Source organism: Madurella fahalii, assembly GCF_045866475.1.
Source record: "Madurella fahalii IFM 68171 DNA, scaffold_6, whole genome shotgun sequence".
Classification (NCBI taxonomy): Eukaryota; Fungi; Ascomycota; class Sordariomycetes; order Sordariales; genus Madurella; species Madurella fahalii.
The window spans coordinates 286,624-307,897 of record NW_027263976.1 but is presented as its reverse complement, the minus strand read 5'-3'; the positions used below and the strand labels follow the sequence as shown (position 1 = coordinate 307,897).

At 54.8% G+C, this 21,274-nt stretch overlaps 9 protein-coding genes across 9 annotated transcripts; 1 reads left to right on the top strand and 8 right to left on the bottom strand.

Annotated features, from left to right (window-relative positions):
- Positions 1-57: 57 nt before the first annotated feature.
- On the bottom strand, positions 58-1,546 carry MFIFM68171_10118 (Xaa-Pro aminopeptidase; the record flags this gene model as incomplete). Its single annotated transcript, XM_071065537.1, has 3 exons — positions 58-157; positions 211-1,326; positions 1,383-1,546. 3 exons carry the CDS (start codon positions 1,544-1,546, stop codon positions 58-60), a joined length of 1,380 nt encoding a protein of 459 aa, XP_070921638.1.
- A 1,071-nt stretch (positions 1,547-2,617) lies between these two features.
- MFIFM68171_10117 (uncharacterized protein) lies at positions 2,618-3,130 on the bottom strand (the record flags this gene model as incomplete). The annotated part of the gene is made up of 1 exon (XM_071065536.1): positions 2,618-3,130. One exon carries the CDS (start codon positions 3,128-3,130, stop codon positions 2,618-2,620), a length of 513 nt encoding a protein of 170 aa, XP_070921637.1.
- Positions 3,131-5,470: 2,340 nt separating this feature from the next.
- MFIFM68171_10116 (Fungal-specific transcription factor domain-containing protein) lies at positions 5,471-7,264 on the bottom strand (the record flags this gene model as incomplete). The annotated part of the gene is made up of 7 exons (XM_071065535.1): positions 5,471-5,755; positions 5,912-6,040; positions 6,106-6,327; positions 6,393-6,676; positions 6,742-6,825; positions 6,896-7,141; positions 7,213-7,264. 7 exons carry the CDS (start codon positions 7,262-7,264, stop codon positions 5,471-5,473), a joined length of 1,302 nt encoding a protein of 433 aa, XP_070921636.1.
- A 1,127-nt stretch (positions 7,265-8,391) lies between these two features.
- On the bottom strand, positions 8,392-9,465 carry MFIFM68171_10115 (Short chain dehydrogenase; the record flags this gene model as incomplete). Its single annotated transcript, XM_071065534.1, has 5 exons — positions 8,392-8,582; positions 8,646-8,962; positions 9,023-9,129; positions 9,184-9,348; positions 9,424-9,465. 5 exons carry the CDS (start codon positions 9,463-9,465, stop codon positions 8,392-8,394), a joined length of 822 nt encoding a protein of 273 aa, XP_070921635.1.
- A 1,002-nt stretch (positions 9,466-10,467) lies between these two features.
- MFIFM68171_10114 (Prion-inhibition and propagation-domain-containing protein) lies at positions 10,468-12,483 on the bottom strand (the record flags this gene model as incomplete). The annotated part of the gene is made up of 1 exon (XM_071065533.1): positions 10,468-12,483. The coding sequence occupies one exon, from the start codon at positions 12,481-12,483 to the stop codon at positions 10,468-10,470; it is 2,016 nt and encodes a 671-aa protein (XP_070921634.1).
- A 333-nt stretch (positions 12,484-12,816) lies between these two features.
- Positions 12,817-17,067, top strand: MFIFM68171_10113 (Serine/threonine protein kinase; the record flags this gene model as incomplete). The annotated part of the gene is made up of 1 exon (XM_071065532.1): positions 12,817-17,067. The coding sequence occupies one exon, from the start codon at positions 12,817-12,819 to the stop codon at positions 17,065-17,067; it is 4,251 nt and encodes a 1,416-aa protein (XP_070921633.1).
- Positions 17,068-18,039: 972 nt separating this feature from the next.
- Positions 18,040-18,415, bottom strand: MFIFM68171_10112 (Histone chaperone domain-containing protein; the record flags this gene model as incomplete). The annotated part of the gene is made up of 2 exons (XM_071065531.1): positions 18,040-18,158; positions 18,226-18,415. The coding sequence occupies 2 exons, from the start codon at positions 18,413-18,415 to the stop codon at positions 18,040-18,042; spliced, it is 309 nt and encodes a 102-aa protein (XP_070921632.1).
- A 755-nt stretch (positions 18,416-19,170) lies between these two features.
- Positions 19,171-19,560, bottom strand: CON6 (conidiation-specific expression protein; the record flags this gene model as incomplete). Its single annotated transcript, XM_071065530.1, has 2 exons — positions 19,171-19,382; positions 19,449-19,560. The coding sequence occupies 2 exons, from the start codon at positions 19,558-19,560 to the stop codon at positions 19,171-19,173; spliced, it is 324 nt and encodes a 107-aa protein (XP_070921631.1).
- A 587-nt stretch (positions 19,561-20,147) lies between these two features.
- Positions 20,148-21,206, bottom strand: MFIFM68171_10110 (Cyclin-dependent protein kinase complex component; the record flags this gene model as incomplete). Its single annotated transcript, XM_071065529.1, has 1 exon — positions 20,148-21,206. One exon carries the CDS (start codon positions 21,204-21,206, stop codon positions 20,148-20,150), a length of 1,059 nt encoding a protein of 352 aa, XP_070921630.1.
- Between the last annotated feature and the right edge of the window lie 68 nt (positions 21,207-21,274).

The window sequence follows — 21,274 nt, the reverse complement described above, 5'->3', positions numbered from 1 at the left end:
GCTTTTGGAGAGACTGTTCGAACAGAGAGCCTGGAGAGTTGAGCAAACTCAAACTAATTAGCTGTTGGCAATGATCCTCTCCATCTCCTCCGGGTCTTTGATTGCGGTGGTTAGGTTCTCAACGCCCGTCTTGGTGATGACAACGTTGTCTTCGATTCTGTTGTGGAAGTCAGTGGCTGCATCCCACTTGCCAGGGCTGTTAAAACGTACCGAACACCCCCGACATCCCAATACTTGTCCAGGACGGCGCTGTCAATGTATTTGGCATGCTTGGGGTCCTTGAGGAACGGCTCAATGATGAAGTTGCAGAAGTAGATGCCCGGTTCAACCGTGACGACGCTCCCCGCCGGCAGCGTCCCCCTCACCCGCAAGTACCGGAACATGGTGTCCTTGTCGGCATAATTCGGGTTTCCGCCAGTATCGTGCACGTCCATCCCGAGATAGTGCCCCAATCCGTGGGGGAAGAAGGCCACGCTCGTCCGGTTCACCAGGATCTCGTCCTTGTCGCCCTTCAGGATCCCGAGCTCGAGCAGACCGTCAATCGCAATCTTGTGAGCCAGCAGGTGCACATCGTCCCAGAGGACACCTTCCTTGAGCGCAGCAATGCACTCGAGCTGCATCTTGAGCACGATGTCGTAGATGGCCCTGCTCTCCTTGGTGAATTTGCCGTTTATGGGAAACGTCCTGGTGATATCGGAGGCGTAGCAGTTCCATTCGGCTCCGGCGTCGAGGAGGAGGTTCAGCTTGCCCGCGAGTGGCGCATTGTTGTGCACGTAGTGCAGCGTCGCGGCTGCCCGGCCGGCCGCCACAATGCCGTGGTACGCCTGGTTGCGAGCGCCCTCGGTAATGCTCGTGCCAATGAAGATGGCCTCCAGTTCGTGTTCGTTCTTGGCGTGCTTGACTTTCTCGAGCACAGCGCGATGCGCCTTGTAGCTGACGGCATTCGCCTTGGCGATCAAAGCTAGCTCATATTCGTCCTTGACCACGCGCGAGACCTCAATTGCCTCCTTCAGGATGGAGAAGTTTGTGCTGTCGAAGCCCAGAAACGTGACTTGCTCCGAAACCTGGTTGGGGATGGCGAAAACTGTCGACTTTTTGTCGGCACTGATGCGTGCTAGCACGGCGTTGATGTCGCTCGTGTATTTGACCTCGTCGACGTCGTACTTTTGCATCGCTTCTTCCGGGGACACGGGTAGACCCGACCAGATGACGCTTTCGGGGTCGATGGGCGGGATGAAGAGGGTCGTCCTGGACGAGTCCATGTCGTGGACGACGTACGAGTCAGCGAGCGGGCAGCCGGTGAGGTAGTAGAAGTAGCGGCGCTGTCTATCTCGGCGCGTCAGCGGGGTCCCACAGGGAGCGCGATAGAGCAGAGGGCATACCGGAACGGCTCGGCCTCATCATTGTCCTCTATCAGCTTAGTGGCACGGCCCTCGAGATACAACACGCCGCTGGCATCGGGAACTTTGGAGCGGATGTACTCGACGACGCGCTTCGCGTGTCTCTTGGCGGGGTATTTCCCCTGGAGAATGGTGTCGTAGTCCATGATTCGCGCCCGCAAGGTGCTAAAAGCCTGCCGTTGGTGAAGGGGAAAGGGCCGGGCAGTCCGGATCGCTTGGAAGAGAGGGCGGAGGTTTTGCATTGAAGAGCCGGGAAAGAGGGGCACAGCGCTGAGGGATGGTCCGTCCAGAGAGCACATGCCGCCTGACGGAGCCCACCCGAGCTTTGGTGAGGCGGGGCAGGGCGCGGCGTTAGTGGGGGCAAAGACGCTGAAGCCCCACCAAAACCGCTCGGCTGAGCAAGCGCGTGGAGGAAAGCTCGGTTTCCAGCGGCATCATCAGGGCCACGACCGCCCATTAAAACTTGGCGCACGCCGCATCCTGTTCGGGAGTCCCGGCCAGGGCTACTACGGAGAGCCTGTCTCACCGAGGGGTTGTAATGCACGTACAGTAGGGCAGATATCTGATTCCGGGCAAAGAGGGCTAGCCACTTTGCAGCTACGTGTACCATTCGTGCGTGTCAAGAAACTCTTCCAGTCTTTGCCGAAGCAGCGAAGTTCCACTGGATGAGTCCCGCGCCCCATGCCGGTCGGGTCGACCCCGCAAACATACACACTACCTTGTTCAGAGATACAGCACCTAAACCATACTAGTAGATTACCTAATATAAGGTACCTTAGATAGCAAATCGAACTCTAGCACGTAAGTTGCCGTAGCCCACAGAATTCGAGCTAGCCGGGTGCCTTGGGATCGCACCGCATAATGATATGTTTGTACTGGTCTTTTTGAAGCCCATAGTTCTGAGGAACTTGAACACATGGCACAGGCGGTGCAGCAGGGAACTTTGCCCGAAAGATCAACGGTGTAATAACCTGAGATAAACTACCTACGCCGCAACCCAAACCGGGGTTTGCAGCTAACCATGTCTATTAGTGACACTCGCCCACTTGTATCGACTGGGAATCGCTTCTAGCGGAAACATCAGCCAGCCATGACCCCTAATCGGCAGCAACCTTGTCCTTTCCGTTTCAGACTTCAGAGGTCCCGAATGAATGATCATCCTGCATCTAGAAATTCTTCAACCGCCAGCCTCTATCGCAGATAATCCCGGAGCGAGTTTAGGCCTGCGAGGAGGCTACAAAAGTGATATTACCCGGGATTGCGGACACCGGGATGTTATTTTCCACGGGCTGCGAAGAGGTCCTCGGGATCGGGACCAAGGTCGTCGTAGGCAGACCCGGGAGAGCCGACTCGGTGGCTTCGGGCTCGATGTGCATCTGCCTCCAGTTGGAGGCAACCTCTTTCCAAGTCACAAGACTGCAACCGTCACACATGTTGGTGTGGAGCCTGGCTTGCAAGGCTAAACAACGCTTGGACGACTGGTGGCTGAAGCGGAAGCGGCCTCGGTTGTTGGCCCAATCGATGCAGAACTCGACCATGCCCGGCACGCTCGTCCCCCTGCACCCATCGTTCGCGTCGACGTTATAACCGCCGTTGGACGTAAAGAACACGCCTCGCTCGCGCCTGCAGTTCTGAGACGTGAAGCTGAGACAACCTTCGAACAGCGCCAGGGAATCCGCCGCGCAGGTGGCTGCCAGGGTGGCGAGGAGCGTCAAGAACTCAAGCCTCATCTTTAGATTCTAATATGTATGTGTAAGATTAGCCTAGGTCTCACACTAAGACGGATTGCTCAATACAGCGCTTATGATCAAGACGTTGCCGGGATGTAAGACCGGGTGTTGGGACGTACGGGTGAGGTGGGAAGGTTGAGAACACCGGATGAGAAGCGTTGGAGTCGACACAGATTCTCTAGCCTGCGGAATCCTTTTCTGACATTTATTCTCATCGAGATGTGGCGGCGGAGCAATTCGGTAGATCCATATCATGTCCAGAGGGATTACAAACCCGTCAAAGTTTGTGGACCATGCCCAGGGATCAAGTGGATCACTATGCCCGTGGAATTGAACTATTGATGCTGTTGGGCGCAGTTGCGAAGGACTAGCGATCTCCGGTCCATCTATTGATGATGATCTCTGCCACCAGGCGTTTCTAAGGTGATGATCTTTTGCCATCCCGCGCCCTCCCCAGCATCCTACGCCGCCACATCGCTGTTTCCAGTTGTGGAGGTTGACAGGGCGCGTCTCTCTTGTGATATTGCCATTCCTCGCTTTGGCGCTGGATATAAAAATGCCGCTGGAACACTTGGCTAAGTGTGAGGACTTGCCTTTTACATAAGGGCAGTAGTATTAATCAGAAATCGCCAATGCTGGGCACCAAGGCTAACTGATCCCGGCATCATCCCAGTGGGCTGATGGGTATGTTGCATAGAGATCTAAAGGGAACGGATCGAGCGGATACAACGCTGTGTTACATAGACTAATGCAAGTGCTTATGCGTGGCCCTATGAAGCTCAGGACCTTACAATAACGCGCTAGTGATCGGGACCAGTGCCGGTCCTGTGTGTTGGTGAAACCAGTGCATTAAGTACTTAAGGTAGTATTATCGCGTCTTCCCCCCGCTCCTATCATAACAAGGTAGCAACGAAACTGTCCTATTGACCGGTAAACGCTTCTCGACTCCACTTGCCAATGGACCAACTCCATCAACTACATCGGCTACAGACAGGTGCTCTGATATGCGGAACTGGATATGCAAAGCACGGCTCACAATCGGGTCGTCCTGGAGCCAGAATCGTGATGCTGTAGCAAGACCGAACTATTGATCCTTCCGGATGCTCCTCCCCACTGTCGATGATCCAACTGCATAACCACCATCATCGGTCTTGCCGCTTGTAGCTCGCCGAGTCCATTCTAATGTCCATAACAAGACAAGGGGGGGATGCCCGAGTCATGGCTCAGGGGTTAGCCGTATTGATTCACGAGATCAAATGAGGCCCATTGCTTCGTAATTAGGGGGATGACGGCCGTGGCATGCCCTTAGAAGCCAGATTATTTAATGATCTTCGATTCCATCCTGGTGTCTCGCAGAGTCCCCGAACGGCACCCGACATCGATTTCCAAGCATCATACACAGTGCACCGCCCCTGCCACATCTCCGGCCCCCGTTAACCTACCGCCCCCAAATCCACTTACCCTTCAGTGCGTGCTTTCTAACACGACCTTGAGAACCGGACTAACCGATGGAAGGAGAATACCGGACGGAATAATGCACTTCAACCCTGTTACGCTGCTCGTTCTAGCGCTTTGCTCCGCCGGTTGCGGCGGATGGGATGACCGTCGTCACCACATGCCCCCTGATTGGTGCTTGTAACAGCCTCAACGCACTATGGCACTCGTCTAACTCGAACTTCTGGGTTGATGCCAACGAGGGCTGCCGGGATCCAAGCCACCCAGATCTGACCAGGCTCTGCATGGACTGGGGCAACAAGAGGGGTCACTTCTACTGGGCCGGTCAGAAAAAGCGGTGTTTGCGATTATTCAGCAGCGTTGGTATTGGCCAGTGTTACGGGGCACCTTGCAATATTCAGCGATGGAAGGAAACTGCCTGTACCCGGTAGGACGATGGCACAGACTCCGCGGGCCTTCTAAACCTAGCGCTCGTGGGTCGGAAAGAAGGAAGCTGTACCACATCAGAAATACGATAGCGGACGGGGCGTTTGACTCGGAATGCACATTGGCCGTAGCGTGGGTACTGTAGCAGGCGCTGGTGAACGAGGACCGAACAGGAGCGACTCTTGTACTAGCTCAAAGTCACTACAGGCAAATGTGTTCGCGCGGGCTCAGAGCCCGACTGCATTCTCCTTTGAGCCCGGAAATTGTAGCAAGAGCAAAAATCAGCAAGCCATGTCAGTATCTATGTGTAGAAATCTACAGCAATTGTTTCTCGAGTCACTGCGCCGCGTCGGGTGCTTGAGAAGCTGGTGGGCTGGACGGAAGCCCAGGCCCCCCTGCCTTGTTAGAAGCTTTGAGAATTCTTCCGATCTCTTCTATCCGCACTATTCAGCGCGCGAGCTACACAAACGTAGGCATGATCCTACAGCAGCTGATGACATAGCTCAACCTCTTCCAGTAGTTGGTGTTCCCGTCGGCCAGGTCATCCTGCGCCCAAAGGGCTTGCAGCAACAGCCGGACAAGATTGAACGACCGAGAAGAGATATTCTTCTCGGTCCTGGAGATAAGATCGAGGACCACGGCCCGCTGGTCGTCATTCCGAGCTTCGCAGCCTAAGATGAAGACGGGGAACTGTCGCTCACAGGAGCCTAGCGTAGCAAATATGCCAAAGGCCTTATCGATCGCCTTCCGTATTTTGGTTGATTAGTCGAGGAGATTCTCGAACGCCCGGTTGAGGTACACAAGCATGGCTATTTGGTATAGCTCCGTGGCCAGCAGTGCATCTCCGCTATCGCCGACTGTGGGTGCCGCCGTCGTACTACGAATCCTCCAGTCGAGTACCGTTAATAAGTTCTTTAATCCAGCGGCATCTTCGGTCGTTGTCGTAGATACGACTCGTGCAGGGATTAGGTCGGAGACCTCGGACAGCAGCCCTATGAGGGCTAAAGAGGGCGGTGCTGCTTGCGAAATCTAATGGATGCAAATCACCCGTCAGAAAGATTTCCTCAATCCTCTCGGCGTCCTGCGTGCTTTACCTCGGCGCGAATACTTGGCGTAGTGATTGACCCCCCTTTAGATCCCCGGCGCCAATGTCGAAGACTGAAGCGTGCTAGGACGTCGTGGTAGTACACCCAGTCCAACAAGACGGCCAAGTCGTTATCGTGCTGAATGTTGGCGAGACCGGCCGCCTGTATGACGTGCTTGACGCCGCGGAGGTACCATGTCCAATCCCCTGAGGTGCAGGATGCCTTATGAATCTAGAAACTCACTCAGTATCGTGGGGGCCAGGGCACGCTACGGTGGCAGCCCGAGAAGGACTTACTTCGAACGAACACAACAGCATCCCTGCGGCTACGTGGTGGATCGCTTCCATGGTCCCGATATCGCTCCCCGATGCAGCCGTCAAGGTCTTGAGGGCCGAGATCTTGAGCTCGACCGCCTGCGAATGGACATCATGACGATGAAGCGCGGAAAAGGCGAGCAGCGACTGGAACACTGCTGTAGCCGAGGCCTTGTTACTGCCCAGAGCGATCCTGATAAGCACGTTGCCCAGCTCGGTTGGGCCGTAGCCGAAAGTAGCAAGGGACCTTGACGCGGTGCGTTGGACTGGCTTTGTCAGTCGACCCAAGGTGAAACCCGCATAAGCGTTAAAGGGGATTCTCTGAACCTACAGTATTCGAACAGATCTTGGTGCCCAGCCTCCAGCTTCCTCGGGTTCCATGCCAGGGGTATATCCAAACTTGGTTGAGTGCGCCCTGGAAAGGGTTTAAGAACAGGCCCTTCTTTTTGGTACCTGATGACTGAATGTCTGATTTGGCAACTCACCGTTTGCAACCGATCCGGCGAAGTAATAGTGCATCTCAATGTCCCGATGAGACACGTGGACAATACGGGCTACGTGAGCATGGGGCCCTTTGCGTTTCTTGATCGGGGACGGCGACTTGCCCACAATAGCACGTTTGCCATCGCCTGCCTTGGGCCAAGATAGCCGAACCGGAGGCTCGACTCGGCTCTGCATAAAGGCGCAACAGATCCCCAAATCCGCGGAGGTGCGGGAAGCATCATCAACACCTGAGTTCTGAGGTTAGTTCCTTGGGCCTATCGTACCCCTCTGCTAAAATGCCGTCTCGGCGGCGTCTCACCACCCGTGTCAACCCACGTCTCCCAGCCAACGGTCGTAGCCGTCAGTCCCATTTCGTATTTGCCTTTCACTTCAATTCTTGAAGAGCGGTTTGCGGAAATTGAGGTTGCTCTGCATCGTTTGGGGGTGTCGAGGACCGTTCTTCATTGGAAGGCAGCCGCGGCGGTCGTGAGGGGGGCAGTGCTCCTTAGCGCGCTTAAACGGCCCTTTGTGTGAGATTGCTTAGAAATCGACGGCTGATGGAACCTGACACTTGCCTCTTTGACAATTTTGGGTTACGCCGCATGCCAAGCAAGCTTGCACCGGGGTGCAGTACAGAATACCACCCTGTCAGTTGCCTCCGTCTTCTTTAGCTTACTGTATGAATCATCGGCAGGGATTATCTAGAGCTGTTAGGATCGACCAGCCCAACATGGCTTCCCTCTTTGGTTTGATGTTCGAGTACATCACAGACCGCTCGCTCCTCTTGGAAAGTTCTCTCCAATTCTGGAGCATTTGGTCCGGACCAAAGATGACCATCCAGCTTACTATAGAGCATGCAAATTATGTTCTCGGCGAGGTCATCAAGTCGGTAGACTTCACGTATACTGCTGTCAAGCTCACCTCGCCACGAGACACGACGCCAGTCAGGGCGGAAGTGGCAGATTTGTGTACAAGTCTGAGGGTACTTGTACTGGTGAATTTGGGGAAATTGTTCCTAGATAGGGTCCCTCTGGTTAGAGGGCCACACTTGCTAGGATGGCAGTCTAGGAGCAAGTACTTGCCGGAGTACGGCGCCATAAATCCGAAAGAGCTTAGTCCAGAAACCCAAATCCATTCAAAATATCTCGGTAGATCCACTTCAGAGATTATTGGAATTTACCCATTGAACTAGGTAGTCTTCCTCTGACTAAAGGGAGCTTTATATGCATATCTAATTTTTATCCTGTTCAGGCTGCAGAAACCTAGGTAATTATTGTGGGTGTCTTCTCACTTGTATTGTTTACGTTAATTCTCTTGTCTGTCTGGCATTTTGGCACCTTGCCTTCTCCCTTGTTTTGATGGCTATGTAGGTGTAGATGTGTGTTTCTGCACCGTTTCACCGGTTTGAATGATTTGGAGGCGGCGCACTTTAACACTTGCACAGCGGCCATTTCTCAACCATCGTACTAATATGATACAAAAATCCGTCCCAAACCAATCAGAGCCACTGCTTGTTTCCAAAATGCGAAAGGAAATCGCCGCCATTGCCTTTCTCGATGCTGGCGTTCGCTATGACAGACCTCACCGCTGTGACAGACTGCTCTGGGGTGTCTGGGCCCTTGAAATGAGGCGCGTACTTGGAGAACGTGGCCATCAGCCCGCCCAGGCCCTGAATCTGCTCTGGGGTTGCTGTGGAAAGAACGAAATGTCAGCCGGGCGGTCCGATGGCCAAGGGGAGCGTAGTCATCTTACCGTCCTTGTAGCGGCCCACATCCACCATTCCTGGGGAAATAGAGAGGAAGAGGACGCCGTCTTTCTTGTATTGAGCGCTGTACTTGGCCACAATCATGTTCATGGCCGCCTTGCTAGCCGAGTAAAGAGAACCTGGCGTCACATCGTACTTGTTCGTGAACTCGAGATCGGCAAGACCGGTAGAAATGGTGATGACCTTCTTGGTCTGCCCCTTGAGGATGAGCGGGAGGAACAGGTTGAAGAGGTGGACGTTGCCTATGACGTTGATCTCGAAGAGGTCCCTCATTGTCTTGGTAAGTTCGTCGGGTCGGTCACCTCTGTTGTTTGGCCACATCAGTCACCGGTTTCTTTTAGTTCGGGATGCGGAGCAGACTTACAGCAATCCGATGGGGTCGTAGGCATCGAAATGCGTCACGCTAGCAGCGTTGGCGATGAGGTAGTCGAGGCTCCCGCCGGTAATTCTGGAGGTGTCGGCAGCCGCTTGCTGTCTCGCCCGTTAGTATTTTGGCAGCGCAGATGGGCTGGCTTCAGTTCTCACCTGCAGGGCCTTGTAGTCGGTTATGTCGGCCTCCAAGATGTGAATGTTGGACCGCTGGCTCAGATCTGCGTCTTCCGACACCTTCTTGTCGGTCGCAGGTTTATTGCGAACGAGCCCTATGACGGTGTTGTTCGGGTCGCTAGAATACTGGCGGAGAAACTCGTACTGTTGGGCACAGCCGGTTAACAGACCGGACTCCATGACACACTAGTGCGTGGCGGTGATGGTGATGGAACTTACCCCGATTCCCCTAGAAACACCGCTGATGACGTAGGATGACATGTTGAAGAGATAGGCTGACGGATATCTGGTGAGATTCCACAAAGGCTGGGGTTTGGATATGCGGGGCGGTTGCAAGCTGTGTTGAGGGAAGGGTCTGAATGGTAATGTAGCTGTGTGCTGCTGAGGAATTGGGTTCCAGTTGCGGGCGGACTCCGGTCTATTTAAGCACGACAGGAAGCTGGATTTCTTGATGGAGTTTGACTGCTATTGCTATCGATTATAAATCCCACGGATTGCTAATCGCTTGCCCATTGGATACCTCAGTTGCCCGATGTTGAAATCTTGCTGTCCTCGCATCCTTTACGTAGTGCTTGCTTACATGATACTTGCCCAAAATCCGAGCTGGAGCCTCCCTCGCATGCCAAGCTCCCCCACCATCTGCACGCCACGCCGATCCCTGCTCCTTGGCGCCGATATGCGAATGATTGCATTCCCGCACTTGCCATATTTCTGCTTCCCCTTCCCTCTTGCATACAGACCCGCTTTACACTGTACAGTACATAAGCCCTCCTGTTACATATCGGCATACACATGATCCCTGCAGTTTCCCAGAATCCGTCTTCGTGTCTTACTTGCAGGACCAGAGGACTTTCTGCTTGTGACTGAGCCCCAGCTTGGCACGTCGAACGCCCGTACCTCGGCATATACTAGGTGCTTGGTGCCATGCCGAGATGCCGGATTATAAACGCCTCAGGTCGGTCCCGTCTCTTGTCCAGTTGTGGCAAATCCGCTAACGGGATCGCCCTGGAGGAAGAAGGCTTGGCTGATTCACAGTAGAGGCTAAATGGAACGACACGGATGTTGTGCAGACATCATAGAACGCCTCCATGTTGTTCGCAGGTAAGAAGATCGCACCAACTAGGTGAAATTAGTCCTGATACGTAGTACCTTTGGAGGATGTATAGCTGAGCAATGCTTTCTTATTAGAGCGCAAGCTACTACCGGTATGCTTCCTTGAAACCGCTCTCACAGTGCCCACGTACAGCGAGTCAATCCATACCATCAACAATTTCCTTGCGCCTGAGATGAACTTAACTCGGCTAGAGGCACGACCACATTGTTGTAAAACTCCATTGCAGGATGCACCCCAACCTCGCTGCCATCCGAAGTCTCGACGTCCTGGTGCTTGTCTGCAAACTCCAAACAGAACCTGACAGCTTGACAAAAAGGTGACCCCACACGAAAGGCAAGCTCCGAGTTCACCGTGTCAATTACCCGCTTCCTCAGCTCCGCCGCATGTGGCGCATGGAACGACTCCATATTCTCCCACAGCTCCACACTAGCCGGTTGGTTCGACACGCCCAGCTGTACCTCTAACAAGCTCGGCGCAGGTCGGGGAGCCGCACTAGTCTTACTGGACGACCGCCTCCCTTTTAGGAACGACTTGAGCCGTCTCCACAGCGCAATCTCCACCAGCACCAGGCCAACCGAGTAGATGTCGTACTGGATCTTATACCCCTCAGCCGCTTCACCCTGGTAGCTCGGGTGCCGATAAATTGCTGCGTCCAGGTCGCACGACCTCCGCGCCCTGTCGATCGAGCTCCATTCGCTCTCGTGTCGCGAGTAGTCGAAGCCGCAGACGAGCGGGCTCGACAGGATGGTTTGCATCTCCTCGGAGGTGTAGGAATAAGGCGGCGGTTGCATGATGGCTCCCGCAGCGGGGAAGAGGATGTTTTCGCTGCGGACGCCCTTATGGAGCCACCCGGAGAGGTACAACTCAGATAACGTGGCGCACACGGTGCTGGCGAGGGCGAGGCGTTGTTCTAGTGGTGGGAGGAACTTGATTTTTCCCTTTGGGTCCTTTTCATTTGGGTTGAGCAGGGGAAGGAGGGAAAGGAGAGAAATGGGAGCGCTACCCTCCTTGCGCAGGATACGTCGGGTGATGTCTGGCTGGGGCAGGGTGCGTAGGGGGAAATGGAAGACGATCCACCAGCATGTGTTTGCCGAATCTGTGATGCAGCCCAGGGCCTGGGGAGTGCGGAAATCCGGGGACTTGGGCTTCTGGAGAAGTAAGACGAGACGCTGAATGCGGTTGGTGAGGCGGATCATGTCCCGGGACTGGATATCTGGGTCGAACTTTTTGCGCTCGAGGAGATAATAAGGCCCTTCGGCCGAGTCGGATTGCTTGGTCGTCACGAAGCGCTTCAGATTGGCGAATCCTGCCGGAAGGGCGAACTCATCGAGAGACAGCTGCTGCAACGACATGGCGCTGATATTCACGCGCCGCGGCTGCGTCAACGCCTTGCGCTCCACGGCGGTGCGCACTTGAGATGTGTCAGGTTCGCCACGCACGGCAGCGCGGATTAGCTCCAGTGATGCTTCGTCGACAGCGCTGCCGACGACTACCATATTGACCCGGTAGTTGTCCTCCCGCGTCTTGCGCTGCTGCGTCTCGGTCATGAGGTCGTTCAATTTGTTAATGCGCTGGCCTAGGTCCCTTACCAGGTCGTCGAACCTGTCGAGGTCTCGGACTGCCCAGCGGACCCTCTTCCATGTCGTGGTTTTTCTCTTCTCTTTGCTGAGACTCAGGTCCTCTATTTCCAGTGCTGCATCGGCTGTACCTTGACTACCTCTTTCCTCTCCTTCCGCTTCGTTCGCGGCATCGTTGTCCGCTGCTAGCCTGATACCAGACAAGTGAATGGACCTCTGCATGCGCTGGACAAGCTGCCGGATAAGAGTCGACTTGGTTGGGGGCTCTTCGGTCTGCAGGAGTCCGTATCGGCTGCTGAGGACATCCGCATCTTTTACCAGCTGCTCAATTTGTTCTAGATAATCCTTGAGAATGCCGCAGAGTGGAAGCAGTCGGCTAGAGAGCGTGGCTGGTTGGCCATCACGGGGTGCCAAACCGGCGTTCTCGCCCCAAATCTGGAGGCGGAACCGCTCTACCTCAAGGCCGAGCACCAACCGCTCAGCATCTTCGCCGAAGTTGAGTCCGTTCTGGAATGTCTTGACGGCGACACACGCCCCCTGAAAGGCAATTTGTGCGATTGTAATGTACGTGCCGGGTTCGATGGACATGTTGTATTTTGTGGTTTTACGAGGAAGATGTCCGGTCGGATCTCCTCGCGACACCTAGCTTTAGGACTACGGCAGGAGATTGCTCAATAAACCCCTCGCCTGGCTGAATCGGGGTAGTACTACTGGAAGCAGCTGACACGTCGATGTCATTGATTGGGCGGTTGGACGGGGATGAGCTGCAAGCCCAGTGCCAAGACACAGCCCCTGAATATCTGATCACCACATATCGCCATTCCCGCTGACCAGCCGCAAGCGCATCTACCCCTCACTGCAGTGGCATTAAAGCCTCAGTAGCTCCGTCAAACATCATCCCGTTTGCTCACAGCCGGCGCCATGACAAGCTACGTGTACCCATCGGCATTCTCGTCCGACTTCACTTCGGCCGCGACTCCGTCAACTGGCGGCACCGGCGTCAGCAGCAGCGGCGGCAGCGGCGGCAGCGTCACCGACGTCAGTAGCGTCACCGGCGGCGGCGGCGGCGTCACTGGCCAGGTGACGGCAAGCCAAGGCCTTGGAGCTTTTATTTGTCATGCCGCCTATCTCGAAACCAAGCTTCAACGTGGCGGGCGGTCTTTGTTCTTTTCTACAGCCCGTTCCCGTATAGTGAGTCGCCAGCGCATCGCGAACGGCGCCTCATTTATCGTTGAGCGCGCGGAACTCGAGGAGCAGCAAGCGTTCGACAAGGTAGCCGACCCTAATCCGGAACAACGGATAAAAACGGTCGCGGTCAAGACAGTCCGAGGGGACCGGTACAATCAGACGCATTGGCGCGAGGTTCTATTAGAGATCAGAGCCTTGCTTCACGAGCCCATCCGCTGCCACCCCAACATTGTGAAGCTTCTCGATACTCAATGGGGTGCAAGGGCCGACAGGCGCTCTCCGTTCCCAGCAATCGTCCAAGAGTATGCAGCCTTCGGTACCTTGGACAAGCTCCAGCAGCGGAGCAAGCCTCTGCCCTTCAGTATTAAGCAGAAGCTTTGCTATGATATTGGCCGCGCCCTGTCAATCATCCACGCCTGCGGCATGGTTCACGGCGACCTCAAGCATGAGAACGTGCTGATATTCCCAAACCGCCATCCGGCCCCCCTTAATCAACCGTACACGGCAAAACTGGCCGACTTTGGCGGCACTGTCATGGATTTCGGTGGCAGCGGCACCTCCCAAATGCCCATGTACACGTTCCCCTTTGAGGCTCCTGAGATATCGGACAATCTTACGGAAGAGGGAGCCAAAAAGACGGATGCGTATTCGTATGGAATGCTAATATGGCGTTGCATGATCGACTCGGAAGACATCCTATCGGCTATGGGTTTTGCCAGGAGTTCCAGAGGCAGTGTAACCGACGACAGGTTACGGGACAACATCAAGCTCCTGAAGCTGTCTGACGGCCTCCTTGAAGCAGCTATTCACAACATCGCAAACTATTTTTTTGTCCACCAACTTCCCAGTGCCAGTTTGAACCTAATCACCTCCGCGTTGATGTTCACGTTGCGAGGTGATCCCAACCAGCGAGCGCTTGACCGCGCCCAAGTACGCCTCAGGGGGATGGATTCAGTCTCTGCGTATCGTTATGTATGCATCAAAGATGAAGCAAACCGGAAGATGGCCGAGAGAGCAAAAAGATACTATGTTCCCGGGAAACACGGCATAAATCGGGATAGCGCAGGCTTCTTTCTTGCCCGGTCAGGGGGAGAATACGACGCACAGGATAACCTCCCTGGATTCCGACTCGATCTCCCGCGTCCCGAACGCGGCGGGTTCCTTTTTGAGCCGCTAAGGCTACGGAATCTGCTCGATCGGGGCCAACAAGAAGCTATGGTCGGTGAATTCGAGTTCTACGCTGACTCTCCCTCCCCGGGGGGCATGGCCGAAGCTGACCTGAAGCTTCCGTCATGGTCGGCCGCCTTCTTCTTATTCGAGTCGTACCTCTGCAGCTTCGGCGCCCCCTATGATTCCAAGAAGGCGTGCTACTGGCTGCGTCGTGCCGCTGAACCGAGCGAGGAGACGGCAACGACCGACTATCTCGCCATGGCGTGGCTGAACCGAATCCATGCTGCCTTAGGCATCCCGAACCCCTACGATGTAGACAAGCAGATGGACACACTCTACTGGAGCGCCGTCCGCGGACACAGAAACTGCGTCGAGGACGCCAATGCCATTATCGAATCGAGCACTGATCCGGTGTGGAGGCGTGCTTGGAAGCAAAAGATGGAGGAAGCGGATCAAATGTACCGGACTTTGACTGGCTCGACTGGCATGCCTTTCTTTGCACCACGGAAGCTGAGAAGAGATTGGGATCTCAACAACCTCGTCAAACTTGACGCCCAGCTCAAGGAGGAGCTCGGCCGCAATTATGATAGCTGTCTTCGCCCACCTCCTGGCAGCGATGAAGAGTCGGGCTCTCCGCCGGGATACGGGTATCCCTTCGATAAGATCTATGTCAACGACCAGGGCCACGGTCTACTACACCTAGCAGTAGTGCGGGGAAGGCTCCGGGCGCTCAACCATCTTTACAGCAAGTATTTTTGCAATATTAACCTCGGAAACCAATCGCACGGCGACACGCCCCTCATCTGCGCCTGTCGTACCGGTCGGTTTGAGTTGGCCATGTGGTGTCTCGAGAACGGTGCGGATCCCAACGGCAGCGACACCTGCGAGGAGGCTCCATTACACTGCATCACCGCCTTCACCGAGCCCGAGATGGACATAATCGTAGCAAAACTTATCGCGGCTGGGGCGGATGTTGAAAAGCACTCTAGTGCATCCCGTAAGGACGTCCGGCGCATTCTGGCAGACTGGGAAGACAGCTTCTCCATGACGCTCACGCCTCTAGGGAGAGCTGTCCTCAAGCAGAGCTTGCCAGCTGTCAAGATCTTACTCAAAAATGGCGCCAGTCCAACGGCGAAGTTGGTCGACAAACGCCTAACCACTAGCATGTCGCCTGTTGACCTCGCTGCTGTATTGACCCTGCCGGACATACTGGAGGAACTCCTTCGCCACGTTGACAGCTCCATGCCCGTTATGGACGGTTGCGAAATGCTCGATGCCGCTCGTTCCGGCGAAGTTACCCCTTACGACTCGCTCTCCCTGCATAGCCGGCTCGTTCGGTGTGGTATCCGCTACAGAGAGAACTTGGAATGCACTCTTAAAATTCTGCACGAGCGGAGGAAGACGCAAAGGCCTGAGAACCAAACGGATCACCCCGCTGGGAAGCATCTTTGCAACGAAATCCTCCTCGGCAACACCGATATCATCTCCGCCCTACTATCCCTCGGACACTCCCCGGCCGGTTCCCCTGAATTCCGTCCTCTCTTCACGGCCGTCAAAGCCAACCACTCCGCCAGCTTCCAACTCCTTATTTCACGCCACCACCCTTCCGACCTTGCTCCCCTTCTCTCGGACCTTGCACAGCGCCTCCCCCACGCGCCCCGCGACTTAGCAATAGCGGAGTACCTTCTCTCCTATGGGTGCCCGGCAGACAGCACCGCGGACGACCAACCGTCCCCGCTTGTCCTCGCAGTCCAGAACGAGTATTTCGAGCTCGCCGACCTGCTCATTGCGCACGGTGCAGGGGCGTCACTCAACGCCGTCTATCCCGGCGGCGCGCTTGCCAACAGCCCAGCCGACGGCGCCTCTTCCCTCCTCGGCGCCCTACTGCGCTCCCAAACCTCCGCCTCGCTCCGCTCCATCGCCTACCTCGCGAAGCTGCACAAACACCCCTCGGCCACGATCAGACTCTCCCCGCTCGCATACTACCACCACCACCCCCCCATCACCACCACTACCATCACCACTACCCCCACCGCTACCACCACCGGCGGCGGTACTACGAGCGACAGCAACAGCCCGCCCGGCGCCGCCGTGTCAGCAATCCACGCGCTGGCGGGGGTGGCGCACAGAGATTGGAACTCGCACGGGCAGATCTCGGCGTCGATGGTGCAGCTGGTGGTGGGGATGTTCCCGTCGGGGGAGAGCCTGGGGGCGCTGGCGTCGCACGCGGGCATGGGCACGCCGATCGCCGCCGCCGTGCTGGCGTCGCACGCCGAGCTGCTGCGGGTGCTGCTCGCCGCTCCCGGGTACAGGCGGGACTGGAACCGCGCGGTGACGGTCGCGGTGCCGGGGGATGGCCCGGTCACGATGACGCCGTTGGCTTTGGCGAGGAGGTTAGCAGTGGAGAAGTTAGCGGTACTAGAGGGGGCCGGGAAAGGGGAAGAGGAGGTGGTGGTGGACGAGGCGGAAGTGCAGGTGTTGAAGAGGGCGGTGGAGGTGGGGGAGGCGTTGGGGGATATCATGGAGATGGAAGGGGTGGGGGCGGATGATGCTGGAGCTGTCTCCGACCTGGGAGATGGAGAGGAGTGGATGAAGAGGTGGGAAGAGGTAGACTTTGAGACGAGGATCGTTGCTTTGGAACGGAGGCTGAAGAAGGCTTTTGTTGAGCCCGAGATCGATAGGGTTGGTGAGGGGGTGAATCTGCCAGTGGATTTGTCAGTCCTAACGGATAAATCGTCAAACGGGAAGGATGAGCCCAAGATGACGAATGAGAGGACGCTGGGGTTGTTGTTGAAGACGTTACAGATTGGATAAGATGCTTAGACAAGCGGGGTAACAGTAATTATTTTGAGGGCGTCTTTCGGACTATAGGAAAGGTCTTACCAGACTGTAGCAGTCTGTGTACCTACATACTATACATTTGTCGTCGTCTCCGTTGTCTATGTCATTTTCGTCGTCTCCGTTGTCTATGTCATTGTCGTTATCGTCGTCGTCGTTATCGTTGTCGTCGTCTTCGTCGTCTATATGGTTGTCGTTGTATTGTCGTTGTTATTATCGTTGTTATTGTCGTTGTTATTGTCGTTGTTATTGTCGTTGTCGTTGTCTCTTTCGTTGTCTCTTTTGTTGTCGTCGTCGGCGTTGTTGTTGTCTTCATAGGCACCTGCTAAACAAGCCAATAAAATCGCTTAAACAAACTCACTTATTGTGAAGGCAATATCTAGGGACCCATGCTCTACAGCGCTCGGACCACAACCGCCAACCTCCAACACCAAGTCGGGAGAACAACTGAAAGCGATCTGCCTGAGACTATTATGGTGGTGATGATGATAGCAGTATTCGAGGGGGGAAAAGGCGGTATAGGCTAACAGGATCGGGAGGGTAGGTGTACTGGTTAAGCCTTTTCTACAGTTCGAAAGACCCCTTCTCTTTCTTTTTCCTTTCTCTTCTTTTCTTTTCTTCTTTTCTTCTTCTTTTCTTCTTCTTTTCTTCTTCTTTTCTTCTTCTTTTTTTCTTCTTCTTTTCTTTCTCTCTCTCTCTCTCTCTCTCTCTCTCTCTCTTTTTTTTTTTTTTTTTTTTTTTTTTTGTTATTGTTTTTGGGGAAGGGGGAAGGAAGGGGGAATGGGGGGCGGATGGAATATTGATCGGTGCATCACTGTGCAGCCATACGTATGCTTCACAGGGAGCGAATGCAGACAACGAATACCCCACAATTGCTTTAAAGAACCTCTAGACTCCTAGAATAAAAGAATAATGCCAATGTTGTCGCTGATACTACCCAAGCCCTCTTTACTCCGTCAATCCCATCTGTTCATCCGACGGTTCGGCAAACGTGCCTGCGGGCGGCTTCTTCCTTGTCCGCTCCCCGACAATGTTCGACTTATCAATTGCCTCGCGTTCGTCCCGTTCTATTAGTTCAGCTTATGTCAGTATACATGACCCTCGCGTCCGGTCAATAGGATACCTGAACCATACCAAGTTGCTGGTCCGAGTCCGCAGCGCCGGGGCGCATCGGATCCTCGACAGGCTCGTTGTCGTCAATGACCGGGACGGCTTCGTTCTTGCCTGTCTTGTACGAAGGATCGTCGACCTGGCCCTCAGGCGCCTCCCTTGGGAGAGGAGCGCCAGGCTTGTCGTCTGAGTAGGCGTGTGCGACTTTCGACATGATTAAGCTCTTGTTGTGGTATCAGAGTAATACACTGTTGGGTTTTCTAGCTTTGCTTGTCTGCACCGATGTTCTGAATGGCCGAGGAGTGGTTCACCTTTAATAGACTCACTCACAAAGGCATGACTGACCAAAATGGTTTGTCATGACGACTAAATGACATCGTTGAAGTCGTTCTATTGGTGCCCGTCGCGTTAGTGATGCCCACAAACGCCGCTGCTGTCATGCCTGTCTTGGGATGACGTTATTGATCTCTAAAGTCTGTGCGTCTCAGGGGCAAACGCTGGTCAATCCCCAATCAACGCACGAAACGGGGCAATGCAGGATAAGCCATGGGCTCTCTGGGATGGGATTGAAGACGAGAAACTCTGTTTCGCGGTTGGGATGACGGCCCGAATCAAGAGCCGGAATTATATCCTACGCCTGGTCTGAGGTTTTGCTAGCAATCAGTCTCCCGATCTGCACTCGTTGTAATAATCGAAATAAATAAGCGTTTTCCAAGCATTTAGGAGATTTGAGCTTGCGGCGTCTTTTAAGAGTTCAGATGTTGAATGTTTCATCATACCCGCAGTCCTCTACAATTAGGAGGCCGTCACGGGCCCGCTCCACCCCGCTCCACCCCGCTCCCGCTCCCCGCAACTAGCTCTCGAAATGGTCCCTTTTGACACGAGATAGAAAAGCTTAGGCAACGAAGGTTCTGAATTTATAATTTCCTGATAACGGGAGCGGTACTAGCTCATTCACAAGACGTCTGCCTACTCCAACGCCTGCAGCTTCTCCTTCGCTTTCTTCTTGGCCTCGTCCGACACCCCAGGATTGCTGATGCTAGCCTTCAACCCGCGAGCTACATTTCCGGGATCCTTTTCCGTCTGTTGTGTCGTGTCATGGCTCGCAGTCGACTCGTCATATGGTTCATCGTACTGCTCTAGGACTTTGCGAGACCGCTCTTTGGCCTGCTCGGAGACATCTGTGATTTGCCGTGTCAGTCATCGAAAGGAACAATGCTCACAATTCGGCTTGCGGTAGGACATACTCGGATTCGCGATGGCGGCTTTGTGGCCCCGGATCACATTCTCGGGTTCGGCTTCGTAGTCCTCGTGGGCGGGGACCTCCTTGGGGATGTCAGATTCGTCAAAGTCGGCCATGTTGGCAATGTTCACTGAATAATTCGAGGGATAACGCTTATTATTCAGGGTTCTGCAAGATGGGAGAAAGCTTCTTGGTGCGAGCAATTGGATAGGTTGGTGTCTTTGCACATTTATAAGTTAAAAACGGAATTTGTGGCACCTGGGTCTGCCCTTGTCACAATAAGCAAGTTCCATGACGTTGTCTGATGTACATACATGAGAAGGCACATGAAGTATTGACGCAGTCATGAAATCACAGTTATTCACGAACCTAGCAAGAATCCAGGAATCCACCATAGGCTGTCCAATTGGCGCTTTCGTTTGACTAATCACCCCTGACTTGGCCCGCTGAAGAATCCCATTCCGGCGCCCCATGGTTCCTTTGCTCAGTGGGCTGGAATGCCTGGTGGGGACCACACCGCGATACCAGTGGCTGTCGGTTCGTGGCCGGGCATTGCTTGCACAAACAACTCGGCGATGTATTGGTGCGAATCAACCAACAAATGCTCGTCTATTGGATATCGCTGCCAACCTGCTGATGATGATGATGATGGAATGATGCATCAAAAAATGCGCTGTACTGTTCCTCGAACCTTGGAAGTCACTCAACCCTCTTCGGTTTTACTATTACCAACCCAACCTGGTTGTCCCTCGAGATGCAGTTTTACCATGTCCTGCGTCGTTTCATCTAATACATCCCAACACGTGGGTCCTTTCCGAATTAACTCCCAATGACGGCTCAAATCTCTGGCGGTCACGGCAAGCTCGAAGCCGGTCAGGAAACAGAAGCTGATCTCTAGACGGCTTAGTTCTTTTTCGCTCACTCCACCGACGTGCGCGATACGATTGTGTTTATAGTGTTGGTCCTCTAGCGCTTTCGTGGCCACTCTGAGCCCACTGAGCAGCAGCCGATGGGCGTTTCGTTTGGTTACCACGATGGCCCGTTCTAGCACAGCTAGCCGATGTATGTACAATGACGTGGCTAGGTAGACGCCCACCGACATGGGGCAGTACTGCTGTATGCGGAGAAGGTAGTCGGTTATAGATATGGGCGGCGGCCGTCGGCAGTAAAACTTGCGGATGATGGCGTTATGCTGGGTGTTGAGTGCCTGTAAATCCTCGCCAACGATGACATACGGCGGAAGCTGCGCCTGGGGCTGGGGCTCGGAACTGGGTTGGCGCGGCTGGGGCCGCAACTGTACGCCGTCGATGGGCTGTGCCTGTGATGAAGACGGCGGCGGCTGCTCGAGGGCGGACTGAGAGGACGATTCGGACTTCTGGAGTGGGGAACGGCCCGGCTTGGGCGTATTCACTGCGCTCCCTTGGGCAAGTCGAGCCAAATTCTTTTCCGAGTTGGACCGCACAATGTTCCTTTTCTCCGCCTCCATCTCCTTCATGTGTGGTATTTTGGGACTCTTGGGCGGTGGCGTGGGAGGGATGTCACCAGTCATGTTGACCAAAACCTCCATGCCGGCACAAATGACTTGGAGCACCGCTACCGCGGAGAGATGGAATATCTCATCGCTGCCGGTCGGGAGACCCGACGGTCCCGGGTTGTAGGCGGGGGCCAGAATACTCCGAAATGTTGGATCAGCCGATGGATCAGGCGGCGGGGGCGGGGACGGGACGGAGCTAGAATCGCTCCGGGCGTCTGCCTCTGCCATTCCGGGGCCGGCCGTAGGGTTACCGTTAAATGATGTAGGATAAACGCCGGCCAGCTATGCCCGGCGAT